Below are 16,540 nucleotides of genomic sequence, written 5' to 3'. Positions count from 1 at the left end.
CAAAACAATCATGAACTAGCTCAGACATTAACCAGCAGATGTCTGCAATACCACTGTATTAAGAATCACAACAACACAAATGGAGTAGGAATTACATTAATTATATTGAATAGTGGAATTACATTTCCTTAAGTGAAAAGAAAACATGGTAGAAAGGCAAAAGAAAATTAGATGTATTTAAAAAATGAAGAGATGCAGGAGATAGGTAGCAGATGACAGCTTATAAAGATGGAAGAGCAAAAAAAAAAATAACCAAAATAATCATAGAAAGAAAGAAGAAGAGAGAATAGGAAAATTTGGTTGTTAGTGGGGTAAGAGAGTAAAGAAGGATTAATAAGAGGACCAAAAACCAAGGTACAAAGAAAGATCAAAACAAAGCAAACCCACATAAAATTTTACCTCACCAAAATCAAACCAAGACTAAATAATAAACATATGAAGATAAAAGTAATTAAACTAAAAGAAAAACTGTATTTTTTAACCTATCTGCACAGTGAGAAAGCACACATATACATATCCATAGAGGTACATGTAATCATGCAAAATGGAGAAAATAAAAAATAAATTAATAAGTAAAAATTTAAAAAATAAAAATATAAAACGGAAATGGGCAGGGGGCGGACGGGGGGGTGGGCAGGTGTGGCGGCACATCCCTATGATCCCAGTGGTTCGGAAGACTGAGGCAGGAGGATCAGGAGTTCAAATCCAGTCTTAGTAATTTAGCAAGGCCCTAAGCAACTCAGAGAAACCCTGTCTCTAATAAAATACAAAAAGGGGCTGGGGATGTGGCTCAATGGTTAAGTGCCCCTGGGTTCAATTCCCAGTAACCACCCCCACCCCCAAAAAAAAAAAAAAAAAAAGGAAGGAAGGAAATGGGGGAAATAGAAAAAAAATCTTAATGAGGCAAAAAAATTGAGGCCTTGTTTCCACTGATGTGGTCAAAACTGCTGGCAAGGATGGATGTTCATTGCTTAAACTAATATGCCACTCTTTTAAATTTATTTTTGAGGACTTTGTAACCCTTGAGTTCAGGACTCTGGGTTGTTAAGTTGCATGTCTTCCTGTTTCTCCCCAAGCTGCCAGCTGCTGTAGCCAGAAGCCAATGCTGGTTGTGGCAGCACTCAGCTTTTGGTTTCCCAATATAGGATAGGACGGACTGGGGAGTGCTGACAATTGACGTAGTCCCATAGTGGGGCTGGTGCAGAGTTCTAAATTGGAAGTTCCAGTACCTGGAGTTTGGTCTTGAGTGATCCTTGGAACTCTTTGTTGGTGAGTATTTGAGATTTGGTCCACACTTCCATTTCTGGGGAGAAACCTATTTCTGCTGGACATCTAGGTCTCAGGGGCCTCCTGAAATTTCTTTTGGGGCAGAGTCTAAATCTTGACAGGCTTCACATATTCCTTCTCCATGGTTGTGAATTACCCTGGATCAGACCTGTAGTCCAGATGCACCTGTCTGATGCATTACTGGTGCCTTGCCAGTTGCTCCTATGAGACAGCAACAAAGGGAGCTCTCTCCTTGGTCTCCCCAACTGTATTGCTCTAGACAGTCCTCTCCATACCTGCTTCAATCATGCTGGTTCAGATATACTCTGGACCCTACAAGAGGTGACTGCTGGGTCAGGCTGGAAACTTCCTTTACTTATTTACATGTTGTGCTGAGTATCAAACCCAGGCCTCACACATGCGAGGCAAGTACTCTACCACTGAGCCACAACTCCAGCCCCAGGTAACTTCTTTTATGAATATCCAATCTCTAGCCTCTGCTTGCTGCTGTACAGCCACTCAAAACTGGTTCCTGGCACCACAACACTAAGTGCAGTTGGACTCTCAGTCCCTCAGTCAATTGATATTTATAGCTTTTCCCTTAACAACTTCCCCACCATCTCTGGGTCAGTTAAGGTCAGCCTCCCCTCAGTTCGATTCTCCTGTCAGTTTTATTTACCATGTTTTGCTCTCTGCCTGTGCTCCGCTACCCTCTGCAGTGGACTGACCTGTACATCTTAAGCACATTATTTGTTATGTTCAATTTCCAACTTTGTGTCTCTGATTATTTGCTGTCCAATGGTGAATTTCAGTAAATTCCCTTAGTAACCCACTTTGTGAGGAATAGTCTTCCTGCTGAATTTTGAGCTGAGGAACTGCTGGGGAGTGTACCCTTCCTCTACCAGCTATTTTGTCAGTTTGTGATTTTCTTAATTCAGTGTTCATGTAAGTGCTGTAAGTCTTTGACCGTTTTCCAGAGTTTTGACAAAGTTGGTTCTGATGGCGTTGGGTGTTTTTTTGTTTTGTTTTGTTTCTACAGAGGGACAGAAGTTTGGAGCTGCCTACTCATCATTTTGCTGCTGTCATTCCACCAGCTGCATAATGTGGGACAAGTCACACACTTTTTGTAATTATTTCCTCTTCAGGAAAACAGCACTTAGTCAAAAATGTCATAGAGCTGTTGTGAAAATAAAATGAGAATGTCTAAGACTTTCACAAAATGTAATTCACATGCAAACTCATTTTAGGTAATATATTTTATAAGCCACATCGCTTTTATGATGCTAGAGGATTTTTTAAATGGTGGGCAAAAATGTTTAATTTTAGTTTTCTTGAACTTCATTTCTACATAAAATATATATATATATATATATATATATACACACACACCTTATCTTTTACCAGCCTGAATAGTCCTCTAGCATCAGTAAAAGAAAAATGACTAGTTTTATTTCAACATTTTATTTAACTTTTCATATTATACAGTGTACTACCCAAAACATTTAAAATACCAACAAGACAAAAACAAATTAAAAAGACACAGACAAAACACCTCTTCTAGGTGAGGTAATAATGTGTAAGGTTCACTGTCAAATTACAAGTTTTTATTACACTGCTACACAACTTATTACTGTATCAATGATACTCAAAGGCTCCAAAGTAAGACATTACACATTACATTCAATTTATATTGGGTGGGAGGAGAGCGAGTGAGATTATGTACAACTACTCGAAAGAGAAAGCAGAGATGTCAACATTAAACATTATTCCAATTCTAGTGCAAGGAATTTTATTTGCTTATATAAGTTTTGAAAATAAATCCAAATCTGGATAACTTTTCAACAGCTGTCAGTCTTTTCCGCTCCATAAGATCTGTAAGAAAACTGAGGAAAAACATTCTCCACAATCACAGTTGACAAAACAAATATCAAATCAGCATCTTCTTTATTTTCTGAACAGATATAATTGGATAGAAATATTTAAATATTTGTGCCCAATGAATAAAGTGAATGCTTTGTGCAGTTACAACTAAGTCAGTGCTGAAAAGAGTTGTGAACAGTCAGACACATCTGCACAAGTGAGCAGAATCTCTTACCCGTCCAGTTTTGTTTCTAAAAGAACTGGCTAAAGTTTCTAATACTCCAAACCATAACCCTTTGCAAATTAGCTTGCTTTTACTATTTTAAAATTTCAGTGCCCAGAGTCTGGAGGCTTGAATAAACAACTTCATTAATTTAGAATTTTCTTAAGGGCCTGTAAAATTGAGAAGGCTATCTCAAGAAAGTCTATCATACACAATTTAGTAAATAAATTCATAAATTCACAAAATGGGTTAATCTTTACCAGTTTTTAATTTTACCACTTTCGGTATATTTTACTCAAATTAAGAAATCCTGCAATGCAAGGCAAGCATATCACAAGCTCCATGGCCAAAATCTGGTTTATAATAAGAGGACCATTGGGCTTGCAGAATACTTAATAAAATCCTACCTATGATGCTATTAGTCATATTGAATTTAACAGCATTATTTGACCTATTAAGAAATGTGCCCTATGGATATTAGATTTTGGCACCAATATTGAAAATAGCAAATTAAAAAAAAGGGGTAGTGTTTATCTGACAGTTATCTTAATCTTTTCTAAATTCATTGAAAAACACTTGACCAATTAAGTGCTTGATTTTTTCTTCTTTTTTTTTTTTTGGTGGTATTGGGGATTAAACCCACGGATACTCTACCACTGAACTACATCCCTAGTCCTTTTTATTTTTCATTTTAAGACAAGGTCTCATTGTTTCCCAGGCTGGCCTGGAATTTGCAAGTCTCCTGCCTCAGCCTCCTGAGGAAACTGGGATTATAGGTGTGTACCACCATGCCTGGCAAACTGGTTTTTAAAGATTACATTTCAACTAATTTGGAAAGATAGTAAAAAATAACTAATATTTTACTTAACACTTTTCAATTTTAGTTTTCATATTAATTTGCAATCTTTCTTCAAAGAGAAAAGACCTGTGTGTAGTTCAGTTATTAGCCATGACTCCATAATGAAATAAATGCATATAACTGCATAATCATGCTAACATTAATAAATCTTGAAGTACCTGATTTTGAGTTAGATGAAGGATTCCACAGATTATCACTAGTAATACTTGATTCCAATTAGATTCTGTCCTAGAAAATTTCTGAAAATTGAAATTTTCTGGTTTATTCTTCTTTGAAACCACTGATTTTAATAAAATGAGAGGTTTTCAGGAAGCTGAATATATTATAAATATCTAAAACATTATTTAGCAGTTCAAAAATCAATAAAAACAATTTAAATCCCATGGGTTGGATAAAGTTAAGCCATGAACTAAGATTAAACATAAGATACAAAATATGACCAATGGTGCTTACTTTCTCTCTCAGGTGAATTTAGAAATGGAAAACAATGTCATTTCAGTAAACACATCCACAAGAGAAAAGAGAACTGCTATTTATACACTGTTTCACATACCTAAATATGTTTTTTTTTTGGTGTGTTCCAAAATTATTCATAACCATCTGACATTTAATAACATGAATCTGTTGGTATACAATCTAGGTTGGACAACATCCAAAGTCACTGCACTTCAGAGTGCTAACTGGTTCATAGAAAAAAATGTGACCATTCTTGTTTAGAAATGAAACTTTAAAATGCTTAATAAAGCAGTCAAGTGCATAGCCTTTTATTATACAGAGTCTAATCCACCAGTTAAATTTAGGAATGAACTTATAAAAATTAAACTGATTAACGATTTTTTTCTGTTACTTATTTGTTGACATGTAAAATAAAACACAAGGACAAATTTCCTTTAAGTTTGTATTTTTTTCTTCAGTATTGATCCAAACAAGTTTAAATAAAAAGGGATAAAGGTATCTCACTTTTTTCTTTAAATATATTGTTTGGAGAATGAAACTTTAATTAAAACTGAAAGATAAAAATTGATATCATTAATTAATGATGACTATATGGTAGGTAGGAGGCACAAATTCCCAGGTAAATTTTAATTTTGTTTCCTTAAGATAAATCATTCAGAAATGAAAGTGATGAGGTTCCTTTTGAGTATACAATTTGTAAATATGGAAGGAGCAATAGTTGTCATGATTATTTAGGAGTTGCCCTAAAAATAGCCTGATGATTCACAAAACTATCCAAGCAAACCAAACTTTATAAACATATGATGAGTTTTAAGTTGCTGGCACTGAAACACTGGGTTTGGAAGTGGACGAATGTGCTACGTTTGATTAAAATCTTCTGGGTACCTTGGCTTTGATGTTTTTACTCTGATATTAAAGCAGAAAGTGTGTAATTTCATTTTATGCAATAAGCTGATTTACAAGTAGAAAATTTTGTAGGGATGAAGGAAATTCCAAGTTCTATGTGTGTACGGAAGTGGCTTTATATATTATACACAGCCACTAAAATAGTTACATAGGGAAAATATGATTTAAAACCCTTCAAAACTCCTGCTTACAGATTGCCAAATCTAATCTTTAGTCTTGTTCAATGATGACATAATTTATTTAAAGGTACAACCTTCTGATATTATACACTATATTAGAATAATATTCCAATATCAATCTAGAAGGAAAATAAACCTGTATCAAATATTAAGGTCAGATACAATAGATCCGACTCAATAAAATTTCACTTTACATTTGAAGATAAAGTTTTGCTTTTGCCCAGTATCATTTTTACTTCAGCATGAGTGTTAAACCAACTAAAATTTAATTCTTACAAGTGTTATTTTTATTGTTTTCAAGTTTCAATAGTTTTGATCCAAAATATATACCTATGCCTTAAAACAAAACAAAACAAACAAAAACCCAAAGTGTCATTATAATCAACATGGGCTTTTTCTACCAGTTTCATTTTCCAGTCCATTTAATCCCCAGTATTTCACTTTTATCCCTCATAATTTTATAGCAAATTATCCAGATTGTGTCTTTTGGACTAACCAGTGATAGAACTTAAATCTCAAATGCTATTTTGAAGAAGTGTTGCATAAATAATTTTGGTAATCTGTAAGACAGCTGCATGCAGTGTGTACTGTATTATAACAGCACCAAACCCCTTATAAAAGCCAAGCATTCCTTCCTCTTGCTTTATGGTATTGATACAGTCTCTCATTCCCTCATACTGTGTATTAATTGGAAGCACTTCATAGCCAAGGTCTGTATTGTCAATTATCGTGCGTGTTCCTTGAATGTGAAGGCGGTGCAAAACTGTTTCCAATGGGTAAAGTATAACGTCAGAGCAAAGACTGGCAGCAAAATTAGCAATAAGTTCTGGAAAATAAGCATCCAACATACTCTGCACAGGGCTAGTGCTCTCAGCTAGGTGGTCATTGTAAGTCTTTCTCTTTAGAATTAGCAGGACAAACTTCTGAATGATGGAGCTGATGATGTAATGAAGAACTCCATGCAGCACCGTAGGGAAGACCAGGGAAAGAAGCGGAAGGAGTCGTTTGCTATGAGGCACTCCCAAACCTATCACTCTTCCAATTCCTTCTTTAACACATTCCAAAATCCCAGTATTATCTCGAATTATCTCACTCTGAAATAAAAAGGATGAAATTAGTAAAACTTAACATTTGCTTATTTTTCCACAGAAAAAGGGATGCTTTCTAGGTTCCTTTTAAATTAATTTACTGTCTAAAGAAGGAAAGCATCAGTGGTCTGCAAACTTTAACTTTTATCTGGGCATTAGATTCTTTTTTCAAATAAAATCTCACAGCAATGAAGTTGGGGACTATTCTTACTGGGGAAGGGACCTTCGACTGGGCGAGATAGGTGCATATACATCTGGTTGCCTCTGTCTCAAGCAGCTGTTCAGCTTTCACTCAGAAGCAACAACTACATGGTGCTTAAGGAGGCAGTACGGGATTCAGGAGTCGTTAAACATGGGATTAAATCCTACCTTCAATACTTACTGGTTACAAGCATGGCCCAGATACTTAACTTCTCCGAAGTGCTAGTTTACCATTCTACAAAAAGTAGAAATCAGTACTACCTACCTTTTATGCACAGAGTTGTCATAAATTAAGAAAAGGCCTGGCACCCAGTAGGCACTCAATTAATATTAGTCTTAACTAAAATGTGTGCCATTTTATCATTTGAGGAATAGAAACAAAAAAAGCTTATGATATAAATTACATAGTTATAGAGAAACAGAAAATGAACAGCTAAAAGGATAATTTGGTTGCAGCAATGACTGTAGAACTGTATGGGAGGAAGTTAAAAGGCAGACAAGAGCTGTATAATGCACTATAGAATACTGTGTAGATTTGAACTTCCTAGTTGGACGGGAGATAACTGCTTAGTTTTAAGCAGAAGATAAATATAATTTGGGTTTTAAAATAATACTGGCTGTTGTGCAAAGGAGGACCAGTTTAAAAGTTATAACCATCCAGAAAAGAGATGATGGTGGGTTGGACTAGGAGGCAGCAATGGAAGTAAAGCAGTTCAATTGTGCTTTTTAAAATTAGAGGCAACAGGAATTATTTTTTGGTGGGCTGCATTTGGTATATGAAAGATAAGAGTCAAGAATTAACAAGGCTATTGGCCACAGGTACTGGAGGAATGGCACTGTCTTTTACTGAACTGAGATATACTGCTGGTAGAAATTTGGGGGAGAAAACCAAGAATTCAGAAATGTTAAGCATCAAACTGTATTATAAGAAAAAGGTCCAAGAGGAACACACAGATGCTGGAGTCCTTGGTAAACAGGTGATATTTAAATCCATGAGAATAAAATTAGTTCATCTAGTCTACTAATCTGTTTCCCTATCCCTAACTTTGGCCCCTTCACACTCCAGTGTATTTTTAAGACAAAAGCAAACGAGATCCTAATAAAGACTTGTCAGATCAAATCACTATTCTGCTCAAACCCACCATTTCTCTTTAAGTAAAGGCCAAATTATTACAATAAGCTACAAAGTCCTATATGATCAGGTCCCCTCTTACCACTCAAGACATTTATTTCCTGTTCTCCCTGCTTGTTTAGTTAGCACCAATCATAATGGCCTCCTTTCTATTCCTCAAATGCATACAATTCCACTTGAAGGTCTTTGCACGTCCTTTCCCTCTGCTCAGAATGTTTTCTAAAATGTCTGTTTTTCTCAGCCTTAGATCTTTACTCAAATTTAATCTTCTCTGTATCCTGAGAGTCTACTACAGTATCTGAAACAGGCTGGCACTCAATAAATATTGGATAAATTTTTTAAAAAAAGTTTAGAAGATAAGACAAAAAGGTAAAGTCAATTAAAATCCTGGGGGGGGGGCGGTTTCAAGATGGCAGACTAGAGGGCGGCTGCATTTCATGTTGCTCTAGGACTCAGGATTCAAGAAGAGGAGATATTGAGAGACTTGGGACCAACTCAAAGCCGCCGGGTGAGTCCTGTTGGGGAGGCGACCCGGATGGGGCGGTAGCCCTGGAACGCAGGGAACTTTGTGAAGTAGAGTTGCTCGGCGAGACGCCCCTCCCCCCGCTGAAGCAGTGAACTCGGACAACTGGGATCATCAGCACAGCGCTTGGACTCGGAACAACCACCGGGGCTCCGGGTGGCCCAGAGGAGGGGCAGCGCGGAGAGCTGTTTGGACTCAGAGTGACTGCTCCTGAACATGGGTGGGGGGGGGGGGCGCTGCCTGGAGCGCGGTGGGTCACTTGGACTCAGAGTGACTGCACCAGGCTACGGGCGGTTGTTGGGAGGAGGAGGTACTCAGTGAGTTGCTTGGACTCCTAGCGACTGCACCGGAACACAGTCACTGGTACTCGGAGCGACTGTATGGGGCTCCAGGTGGCAGCTCAGAGGAGGGGCTGCATAGCCAGGCGATTAGGTGCAGAGCAGGGTCCCAGGACCTAGGCAGCTTCTTGGTGGAAGAGCCCCACAAGGACAAGCTGAGGGGCGGAGCGAAGGTTCCAGGACTGCGGGCACTTTTCTGAGGAGGGGCAGACTAAGGAGACTCATCTGCGAAGGGTGAGGCTCCCAGGCCCAGGAGGTTAGGTCCGGGCCCCTGGGAACGTTGCAGAGGAAGGCAGCCCAGCCCAGGCGGTAGTTGTGGATTGACGGGAACCTCTAGGAGGGGAACTGACCAGCGAGACCTCCCCACTGGGTGTCTTCCGCGCCGGGTGAGGTTTTCCCACAAGGACGGTACAACCAAAGACAGAGGCCCAAACAGGCCTTGCCTCAGCCCGCAGCCTAGTTCCCCTTTGGATTAGCATTGGTCAACAAGTAGAGGCACCTCTGCACACTAGCAGGGAATATACTCCACCTGAAGGCCACCAACCCTACAGAGGCAGCTTCCTTGTGGAGCACCGCATTATCAACTTCCTCCAAAACTTCAGGCTACTGAAGGCTAAGAGGGGATATACTAGAAATCTTCAGGGACATTATAAGTCAATACAGGAAATCTGCAATATCTCAGCAGTCCACTGATACCTGAACGATATGAGAAAACAAGGGAAGAAAATGCCCCAAACAAATCTTGATGTTACATCAATAAAATCCAATGACAGCATGGCAGAAGAAATGACAGAAAGGGAGATCAGAATGTACATAATTAAAATGATCAGGGAAGCAAACAATGAGATGAAAGAGCAAATGCAGGCACTGAATGATGAGATGAAAGAGCAAATGCAGGCATTGAATGATCACACCAATCGAGAGTCAAAAGAGCAAATACAGGAAGCAAAAGATCATTTCAATAAAGAGTTAGAGATATTGAAAAAAAAACAAACAGAAATCCTTGAAATGAAGGAAACAATAAACCAAATTAAGAACTCCACAGAAAGCACAACCAATATGATAGAACACCTGGAAGACAGAACCTCAGATATTGAAGATAATATATTTAATTTTGAAAACAAAGTTGAAAAAACAGAACATGGTAAGAAATCATGAACCGAATCTCCAGGAACTTTGGGATATCATGAAAAGGCCAAATTTAAGAATTATTGGGATTGAGGAAGGCTTAGAGAAACAAACCAAAGGAATGAACAATCTATTTGAAGAAATAATATCAGAAAATTTCCCAAATCTGAAGAATGAAATGGAAAATCAAGTACAAGAGGCTTATAGGACTCCAAATACACAAAATGACAACAGACCCACACCAAGGCGCATTACAATGAAAATATCTAACATACAAAATAAAGACAGAATTTTAAAGGCTGTGAGAGAAAAGAACCAAATTACATTCGGGAGGAACCAATACGGATATCAGCAGATGTTTCAATCCAGACCCTAAAAGCTAGAAGGGCCTGGAACAACATTTTTCAAGCCCTGAAAGAATATGGATGCCAACCAAGAATCTTATACCCAGCAAAACTTACCTTCAAATTTGACGATGAAATAAAATTCTTCCATGATAAACAAAAGGGAAAAGAATTTACAAAAAAGAAAGCCAGCATTACAGAACATTCTCAGCAAAATATTCCATGACGAAGAGATGAAAAACAAAAAAGCAAATCAGCAAAGAGAGGAATTATCCTAAAGGAATTGTCAAATAAAGGAGGAACCAAGTCATGCCAAAAAAACAAATAAATCAAATTTTAAAATGATCCAAATAACCAGGAATACAAATCATAACTCAATAATAACCCTGAATGTTAATGGCCTGAACTCATCAATCAAAAGACATAGACTGGCCGATTGGATTAAAAACAAAGATCCAACAATATGTTGCCTACAAGAGACTCACCTCATAGAAAGAGATACCCATAGAGTAAAGGTGAAAGGATGGGGAAAAACATACCATGCACATGGACACAGCAAAAAAGCTGGGGTATCCATCCTCATTTCAGATAATGTGGACTTCAAGCCAAAGTTAGTCATAAGGGATAAAGAAGGACATTTCATACTGCTTAAGGGAAGCATAAATCAGCAAGACATAACAATCATAAATATCTATGCCCCAAACAGTGGCTCATCCATGTATGTCAAACAAATCCTTCTCAATTTCAGAAACCAAATAGACCAGAACACAATAATACTAGGTGATTTTAACACGCCTCTCTCACCACTGGACAGATCTTCCAAACAAAAATTGAACAAAGAAACCACAGATCTCAATAACACAATCAATAATTTAGACTTAACGGACATATAGTGAATACACTTTCTTCTCAGCAGCTCATGGATCCTTCTCTAAAATAGACCATATATTATGCCACAAAGCTACTGTTAGCAAATACAAGAAGATAGAGACAATACCTTGTATTCTATCAGATCATAATGGATTGAAATTAGAAATAAATGAAAGAGTAAAAAACAGAAATTACTCCAACACCTGGAGATTAAACAATATGCTATTATATGATGAATAAATAACAGAAGATACTAGGAAGGAAATTAAAAAATTCTTAGAGGTAAATGAGAAAAAAGAAATATCATATCAAAATCTCTGGGACACTATAGAAGCAGTACTTAGAGGAAAATTTATTTCATGGAGCACATTCAATAAAAGAAGTAAAACTCAACAAATAAACGACCTAACACTACAGCTCAAAGCCCTAGAAAAAGAAGAACAGACCTACACCAAAAGTAATAGAAGACAGGAAATAGTTAAACTCAGAGCTGAAATCAACAAAATTGAAACAAAAGAAACAATACAAAAAATTGACAAAATAAATAGTTGGTTCTTCAAAAAAATAAACAAAATTGATAAACCTTTAGCCACACTAACAAAGAGAAGATGAGAGAAAACCCAAATCACTAAAATTCAGAATGAACAAGGAAATATCACAACAGACACGAGTGAAATACAAAACATAATTAGAAGCTATTTTGAAAATCTATACTCCAACAAAATAGAAAACCTCGAAGACATCAACAAGTTTCTCGAGACATATGAATTACCTAAACTGAATGAGGAGGACATACACAATTTAAATAGACCAATTTCAAGTAAAGAAATAGAAGAAGTCATCAAAAGCCTACCAACAAAGAAAAGTCCAGGACCAGATGGTTTCTCAGCCAAGTTCTACAAAACCTTTAAAGAAGAGCTCATTCCAATACTCCTCAAAGTATTCCAAGAAATAGAAGAGGAGGGAACCCTCCCAAACTCATTCTATGAAGCCAATATTACCCTGATACCTAAACCAGACAGAGACATATAGAGGAAAGAAAATTTCAGACCAATATCCTTAATGAACATCAACGCAAAAATTCTCAACAAAATTTTAGCAAATTGCATATAAAAACATATTAAAAAGATAGTGCACCATGATCAAGTGGGTTTCATCCCAGGGATGCAAGGTTGGTTCAACATCAGGAAATCAATAAATATCATTCACCATATCAACAGATTTAAAGTCAAGAATCACATGATTATTTCAATAGATACAGAAAAAGCATTTGATAAAATACAGCACCCCTTCATGCTCAAAACACTAGAAAAAATAGGGATAGTGGGAACATTCCTTAACATTGTAAAGGCCATCTATGCTAAGCCCATGGCTAATATCATTCTAAATGGTGAAAAACTGAAAGCATTCCCCCTAAAAACTGGAACAAGGCAGGGATGCCCTCTTTCACCACTTCTATTCAATATCGTCCTTGAAACTCTAACCAGAGCAATTAGACAGACCAAAGAAATTAAAGGGATACGAATAGGAAAAGAAGAACTCAAACTATCCCTATTTGCTGATGATATGATTATATACTTAGAGGAACCAGGAAATTCCAGCAGAAAACTTTAAGAACTCATAAGCGAATTCAGTAAAGTAGCGGGATATAAGATCAATGCACATAAATCTAATGCATTTTTATACATAAGTGATGAATCTTTGGAAAGAATAATTAGGAAAACTACCTTATTCACAATAGCCTCGAAAAAAATAAAATACTTGAGAATCAATCTCACAAAAGAGGTGAAAGACCTCTACAATGAGAACTACAGAACACTAAAGAAAGAAATTAAAGAAAAGCTTAGAAGATGGAAAGATCTCCCATGTTCCTGGATAGGCAGAATTAATATTGTCCAAATGGCCATACTACCTAAAGTGCTATACAGATTCAATGGAATTCCAATTAAAATCCCAATGACGTACCGTACAAATATAGAGCAAGCAATTATGAAATTCATCTGGAAGAATAAGAAACCCAGAATAGCTAAAGCAATCCTTAGCAGAAAGAATGAAGCAGGGGGTATCGCAATACCAGATCTTCAACTATACTACAAAGCAACAGTAACAAAAACGCCATGGTAGTGGTACCAAAATAGAAAGGTAGATCAATGGTACAGAATAGAGGACACGGACACAAACCCAAATAAATACAATTTTCTCATGCTAGACAAAGGTGCCAAAAATATGCAATGGAGAAAAGATAGGCTCTTCAACAAATGGTGCTGGAAAAACTGGAAAACCATATGCAACAGAATGAAACTAAACCCGTATCTCTCACCGTGCACAAAACTAAACTCAAAATGGATTAAGGACCTCCTGCAGATTATAGAAGAAAAAGTAGGCCCAGATCTTCAACATGTCGGCTTAGAACCAGACTTCCTCAACAGGACTCCCATAGCACAAGAAATAAAAGCAAGAATCAATAACTGGGATAGATTCAAACTAAATAGCCTTCTCTCAGCAAAGGTAACCATCAGCAATGTGAAGAAAGAGCCTACAGAGTGGGAGAAAATCTTTGCCAATCATACTTCAGATAGAGCACTAATCTCCAGAATCTATAAAGAACTCAAAAAACTCTACACCAAGAATGCAAATAACCCAATCGACAAATGGGCTAAGGATATGAACAGACACTTCACAGAAAAAGATGTACAAGCAATCAACAAACATATGGAAAAATGTTCAACATCTGCAGTAAGAAGAGAAATGCAAATCAAAACCACCCTAAGATTCCATCTGACTCCAATTAGAATGGTGATTATCAAGATTATCAAGGTGTTGTCGAGGATGTGGGGGAAAAGGTACACTCATACATTGCTGGTGGGGTTGCAAATTAGTGCAGCCACTCTGGAAAGCAGTATGGAGATTCCTTAGAAAACCTGGAATGGAACCACCATTTGACCCAGCTATCCCACTCCTGGGCCTTTTACCAAAGGACTTAAAATCAGCATACTACAGAGATACAGCCACATCAATGTTCATAGCTGCTTAATTCACAATAGCCAGATTTTGGAACCATTCTAGATGCCCTTCAATTGATGAATGGATAAAGAAACTGTGGTATATATATACACAATGGAATATTACTCCGCCATAAAAAATGATAAAATTATGGCTTTTCCAGGCAAATGGATGAAACTGGAGAATATCATGCTAAGTGAGATAAGCCAATCTCAAAAAACCAAAGGACGAATGATCTCACTGATAAGTGGATGATGACACATAATTGGGGCAGGAGGGGTTAGTGTTAGGGTTAGGGAGGGGGGCAAGAATGGAGGAAGGAAGGACTGTATAGAGGGAAAAGAGGGGTGGGAGAGGTGGGGGGAAGGGAAAAAATAACAGAATGAATCGAACAACATTACCCTATGTAAATTTATGATTACACAAATGGTTTGCCTTCACTCCATGTACAAACAGAGAAGCAACATGTATCCCATTTGTTTATAATAAAAAAAAAAATCCTGAATTAACACTATGATTAGAAGTCTCAAATTGATCTTGGGGAATAGAGTCAATATGGATCCTTATCAGCAGAGGGATATAAGCATTGCAACTTCAAAGCACTAGTCTTGCATGTGTACATAGACAGGACTTTTAAAATGCAGAGACCAGAATAAGAATTCTTTTTTTTTTTTTCTTTTTTGCGGTGCTGGGTATCGAACCCAGGGCCTTGTGCTTGCAAGGTAAGCACTCTACCGCCGGAACTATCTCCCCAGCCCCAGAATAAGAATTCTTAATCAAGATATGGATAACTAGAAAATAATCATTCAACTGCTTTCAATAGGTGCTCTTCAGGAGACTTACGCATTTTTCAAGGAAAACAATGTTCCGAAAGAGATCTAAGCTTCCCAGAAGGGCAAAGAACCATTAAGGTTTAAGTTGGAAGAAAGAAGATACTGTAATAAGTTGGGTATGTAGTAAAGGAGGGATGACAATGATGGAATATTGTGGAAAGAAAAGGCCAAGTCTTAGATACTTGTTGATATCTCAAATTGGAAGGCATGATGATCGATGAGTTATGAAGGATCAAAGAAACATACAAATAAAAAAGTTTCCCTAAAACTCAAGTTTTGAGTTAGGGTGAAGATTACAAAGATTAATAGAAAATTAATAGAAAGGGAGAAGAGTTTCAAATGAAAGCTAATTTTTGGAGTGATAGAATTGTTTTTATCAATTAATTCTGAGATGGTTAGAGTTAAAATGATTCACGAGTGAATGCACTCTCCTAGGATAATGAGTATACAATAAAAAACAGAAAGCACCAAGGATCAAACCTTAAGACTACAGAAGGAATGGAAGAGAAAAGAAGTTATTGAAAGAGAGTTCTAGAAAAGCAGATAAAAGGGAATCAAAAGGGAGCAACAACAAGTGGACACAGAGAAGGAAACACAAAGGCTGGAGAATACTAGGTTATAAAAACACAGGAAAAACTATCTCATTGTGAGCTGGACACATATAAATTACTGGGAATTTAATTTTTAAAATTCAGTTATTAAAATATGATTCCCATTTTATGCATGAGAAAATTAAGATTTAAAAAGGTCAAAAAATTTTCTAAAGTCACAGATCTAATTTAAGTAGTACAGTATGATTCTAACAAGAGTTTGTTCCAAGTTAAAACTTGTTCTCCCAAAACATATCATATTGCTTAGTTGTTTTTCTTAAATAATTACCTTTCTGCTATTGTGAGGATATCTCACACAGTTATATTAGCTCTATAAACTCTATAGATTTTCTCATTTATCTGAAAGGTTAGGTCATTTATTTAACACAATGCCAAATGCAAGAGGAAAGAGAAATATGTTTGGGTTACAGGATGTTTACTTCAGTTAGCTGAAGTTAGTTCTAACAAAAACAAAATCAAACATTAACAATTATATCAGAAAAGAGACCAAGAGGAAAAGAATAATTAGAAGAGAAAAGGCTGATCCAGTAGTTTTTATGGAGAGAAGGCATTCACACATACTGAAGAAAAAAATATGCTAGAGGGTTAGATGCTGGAAATTGAAGACAAGTGTACAAAAAATTGGATTTTGTGTATAAGTGAAGTTAAGACTAACTTCATCTTACAGATTTTAGTGTAGTGAGAAAGTGTATGACATTTAATTCAATATACTTTAAGCGC

At 36.8% G+C, this 16,540-nt stretch overlaps 1 protein-coding gene across 2 annotated transcripts in view; it reads right to left on the bottom strand.

Moving 5' to 3' along the window:
* Window positions 1–2,848: 2,848 nt before the first annotated feature.
* The window catches only part of Slc25a46 (solute carrier family 25 member 46), a 31,009-nt gene continuing 17,317 nt past the window's right edge, over window positions 2,849–16,540 (bottom strand). For both annotated transcript variants that reach the window (XM_047556470.1, XM_047556471.1), the window contains exon 8: window positions 2,849–6,843. In XM_047556470.1, coding sequence (XP_047412426.1) covers window positions 6,265–6,843 — 579 coding nt within the window. In that variant the 3' untranslated portion in view covers window positions 2,849–6,264. The remainder of the gene's footprint in view (window positions 6,844–16,540) is intronic.

Source organism: Sciurus carolinensis, chromosome 6, assembly GCF_902686445.1.
Source record: "Sciurus carolinensis chromosome 6, mSciCar1.2, whole genome shotgun sequence".
Classification (NCBI taxonomy): Eukaryota; Metazoa; Chordata; class Mammalia; order Rodentia; family Sciuridae; genus Sciurus; species Sciurus carolinensis.
This window is presented reverse-complemented; position numbering and strand designations above follow the sequence as displayed.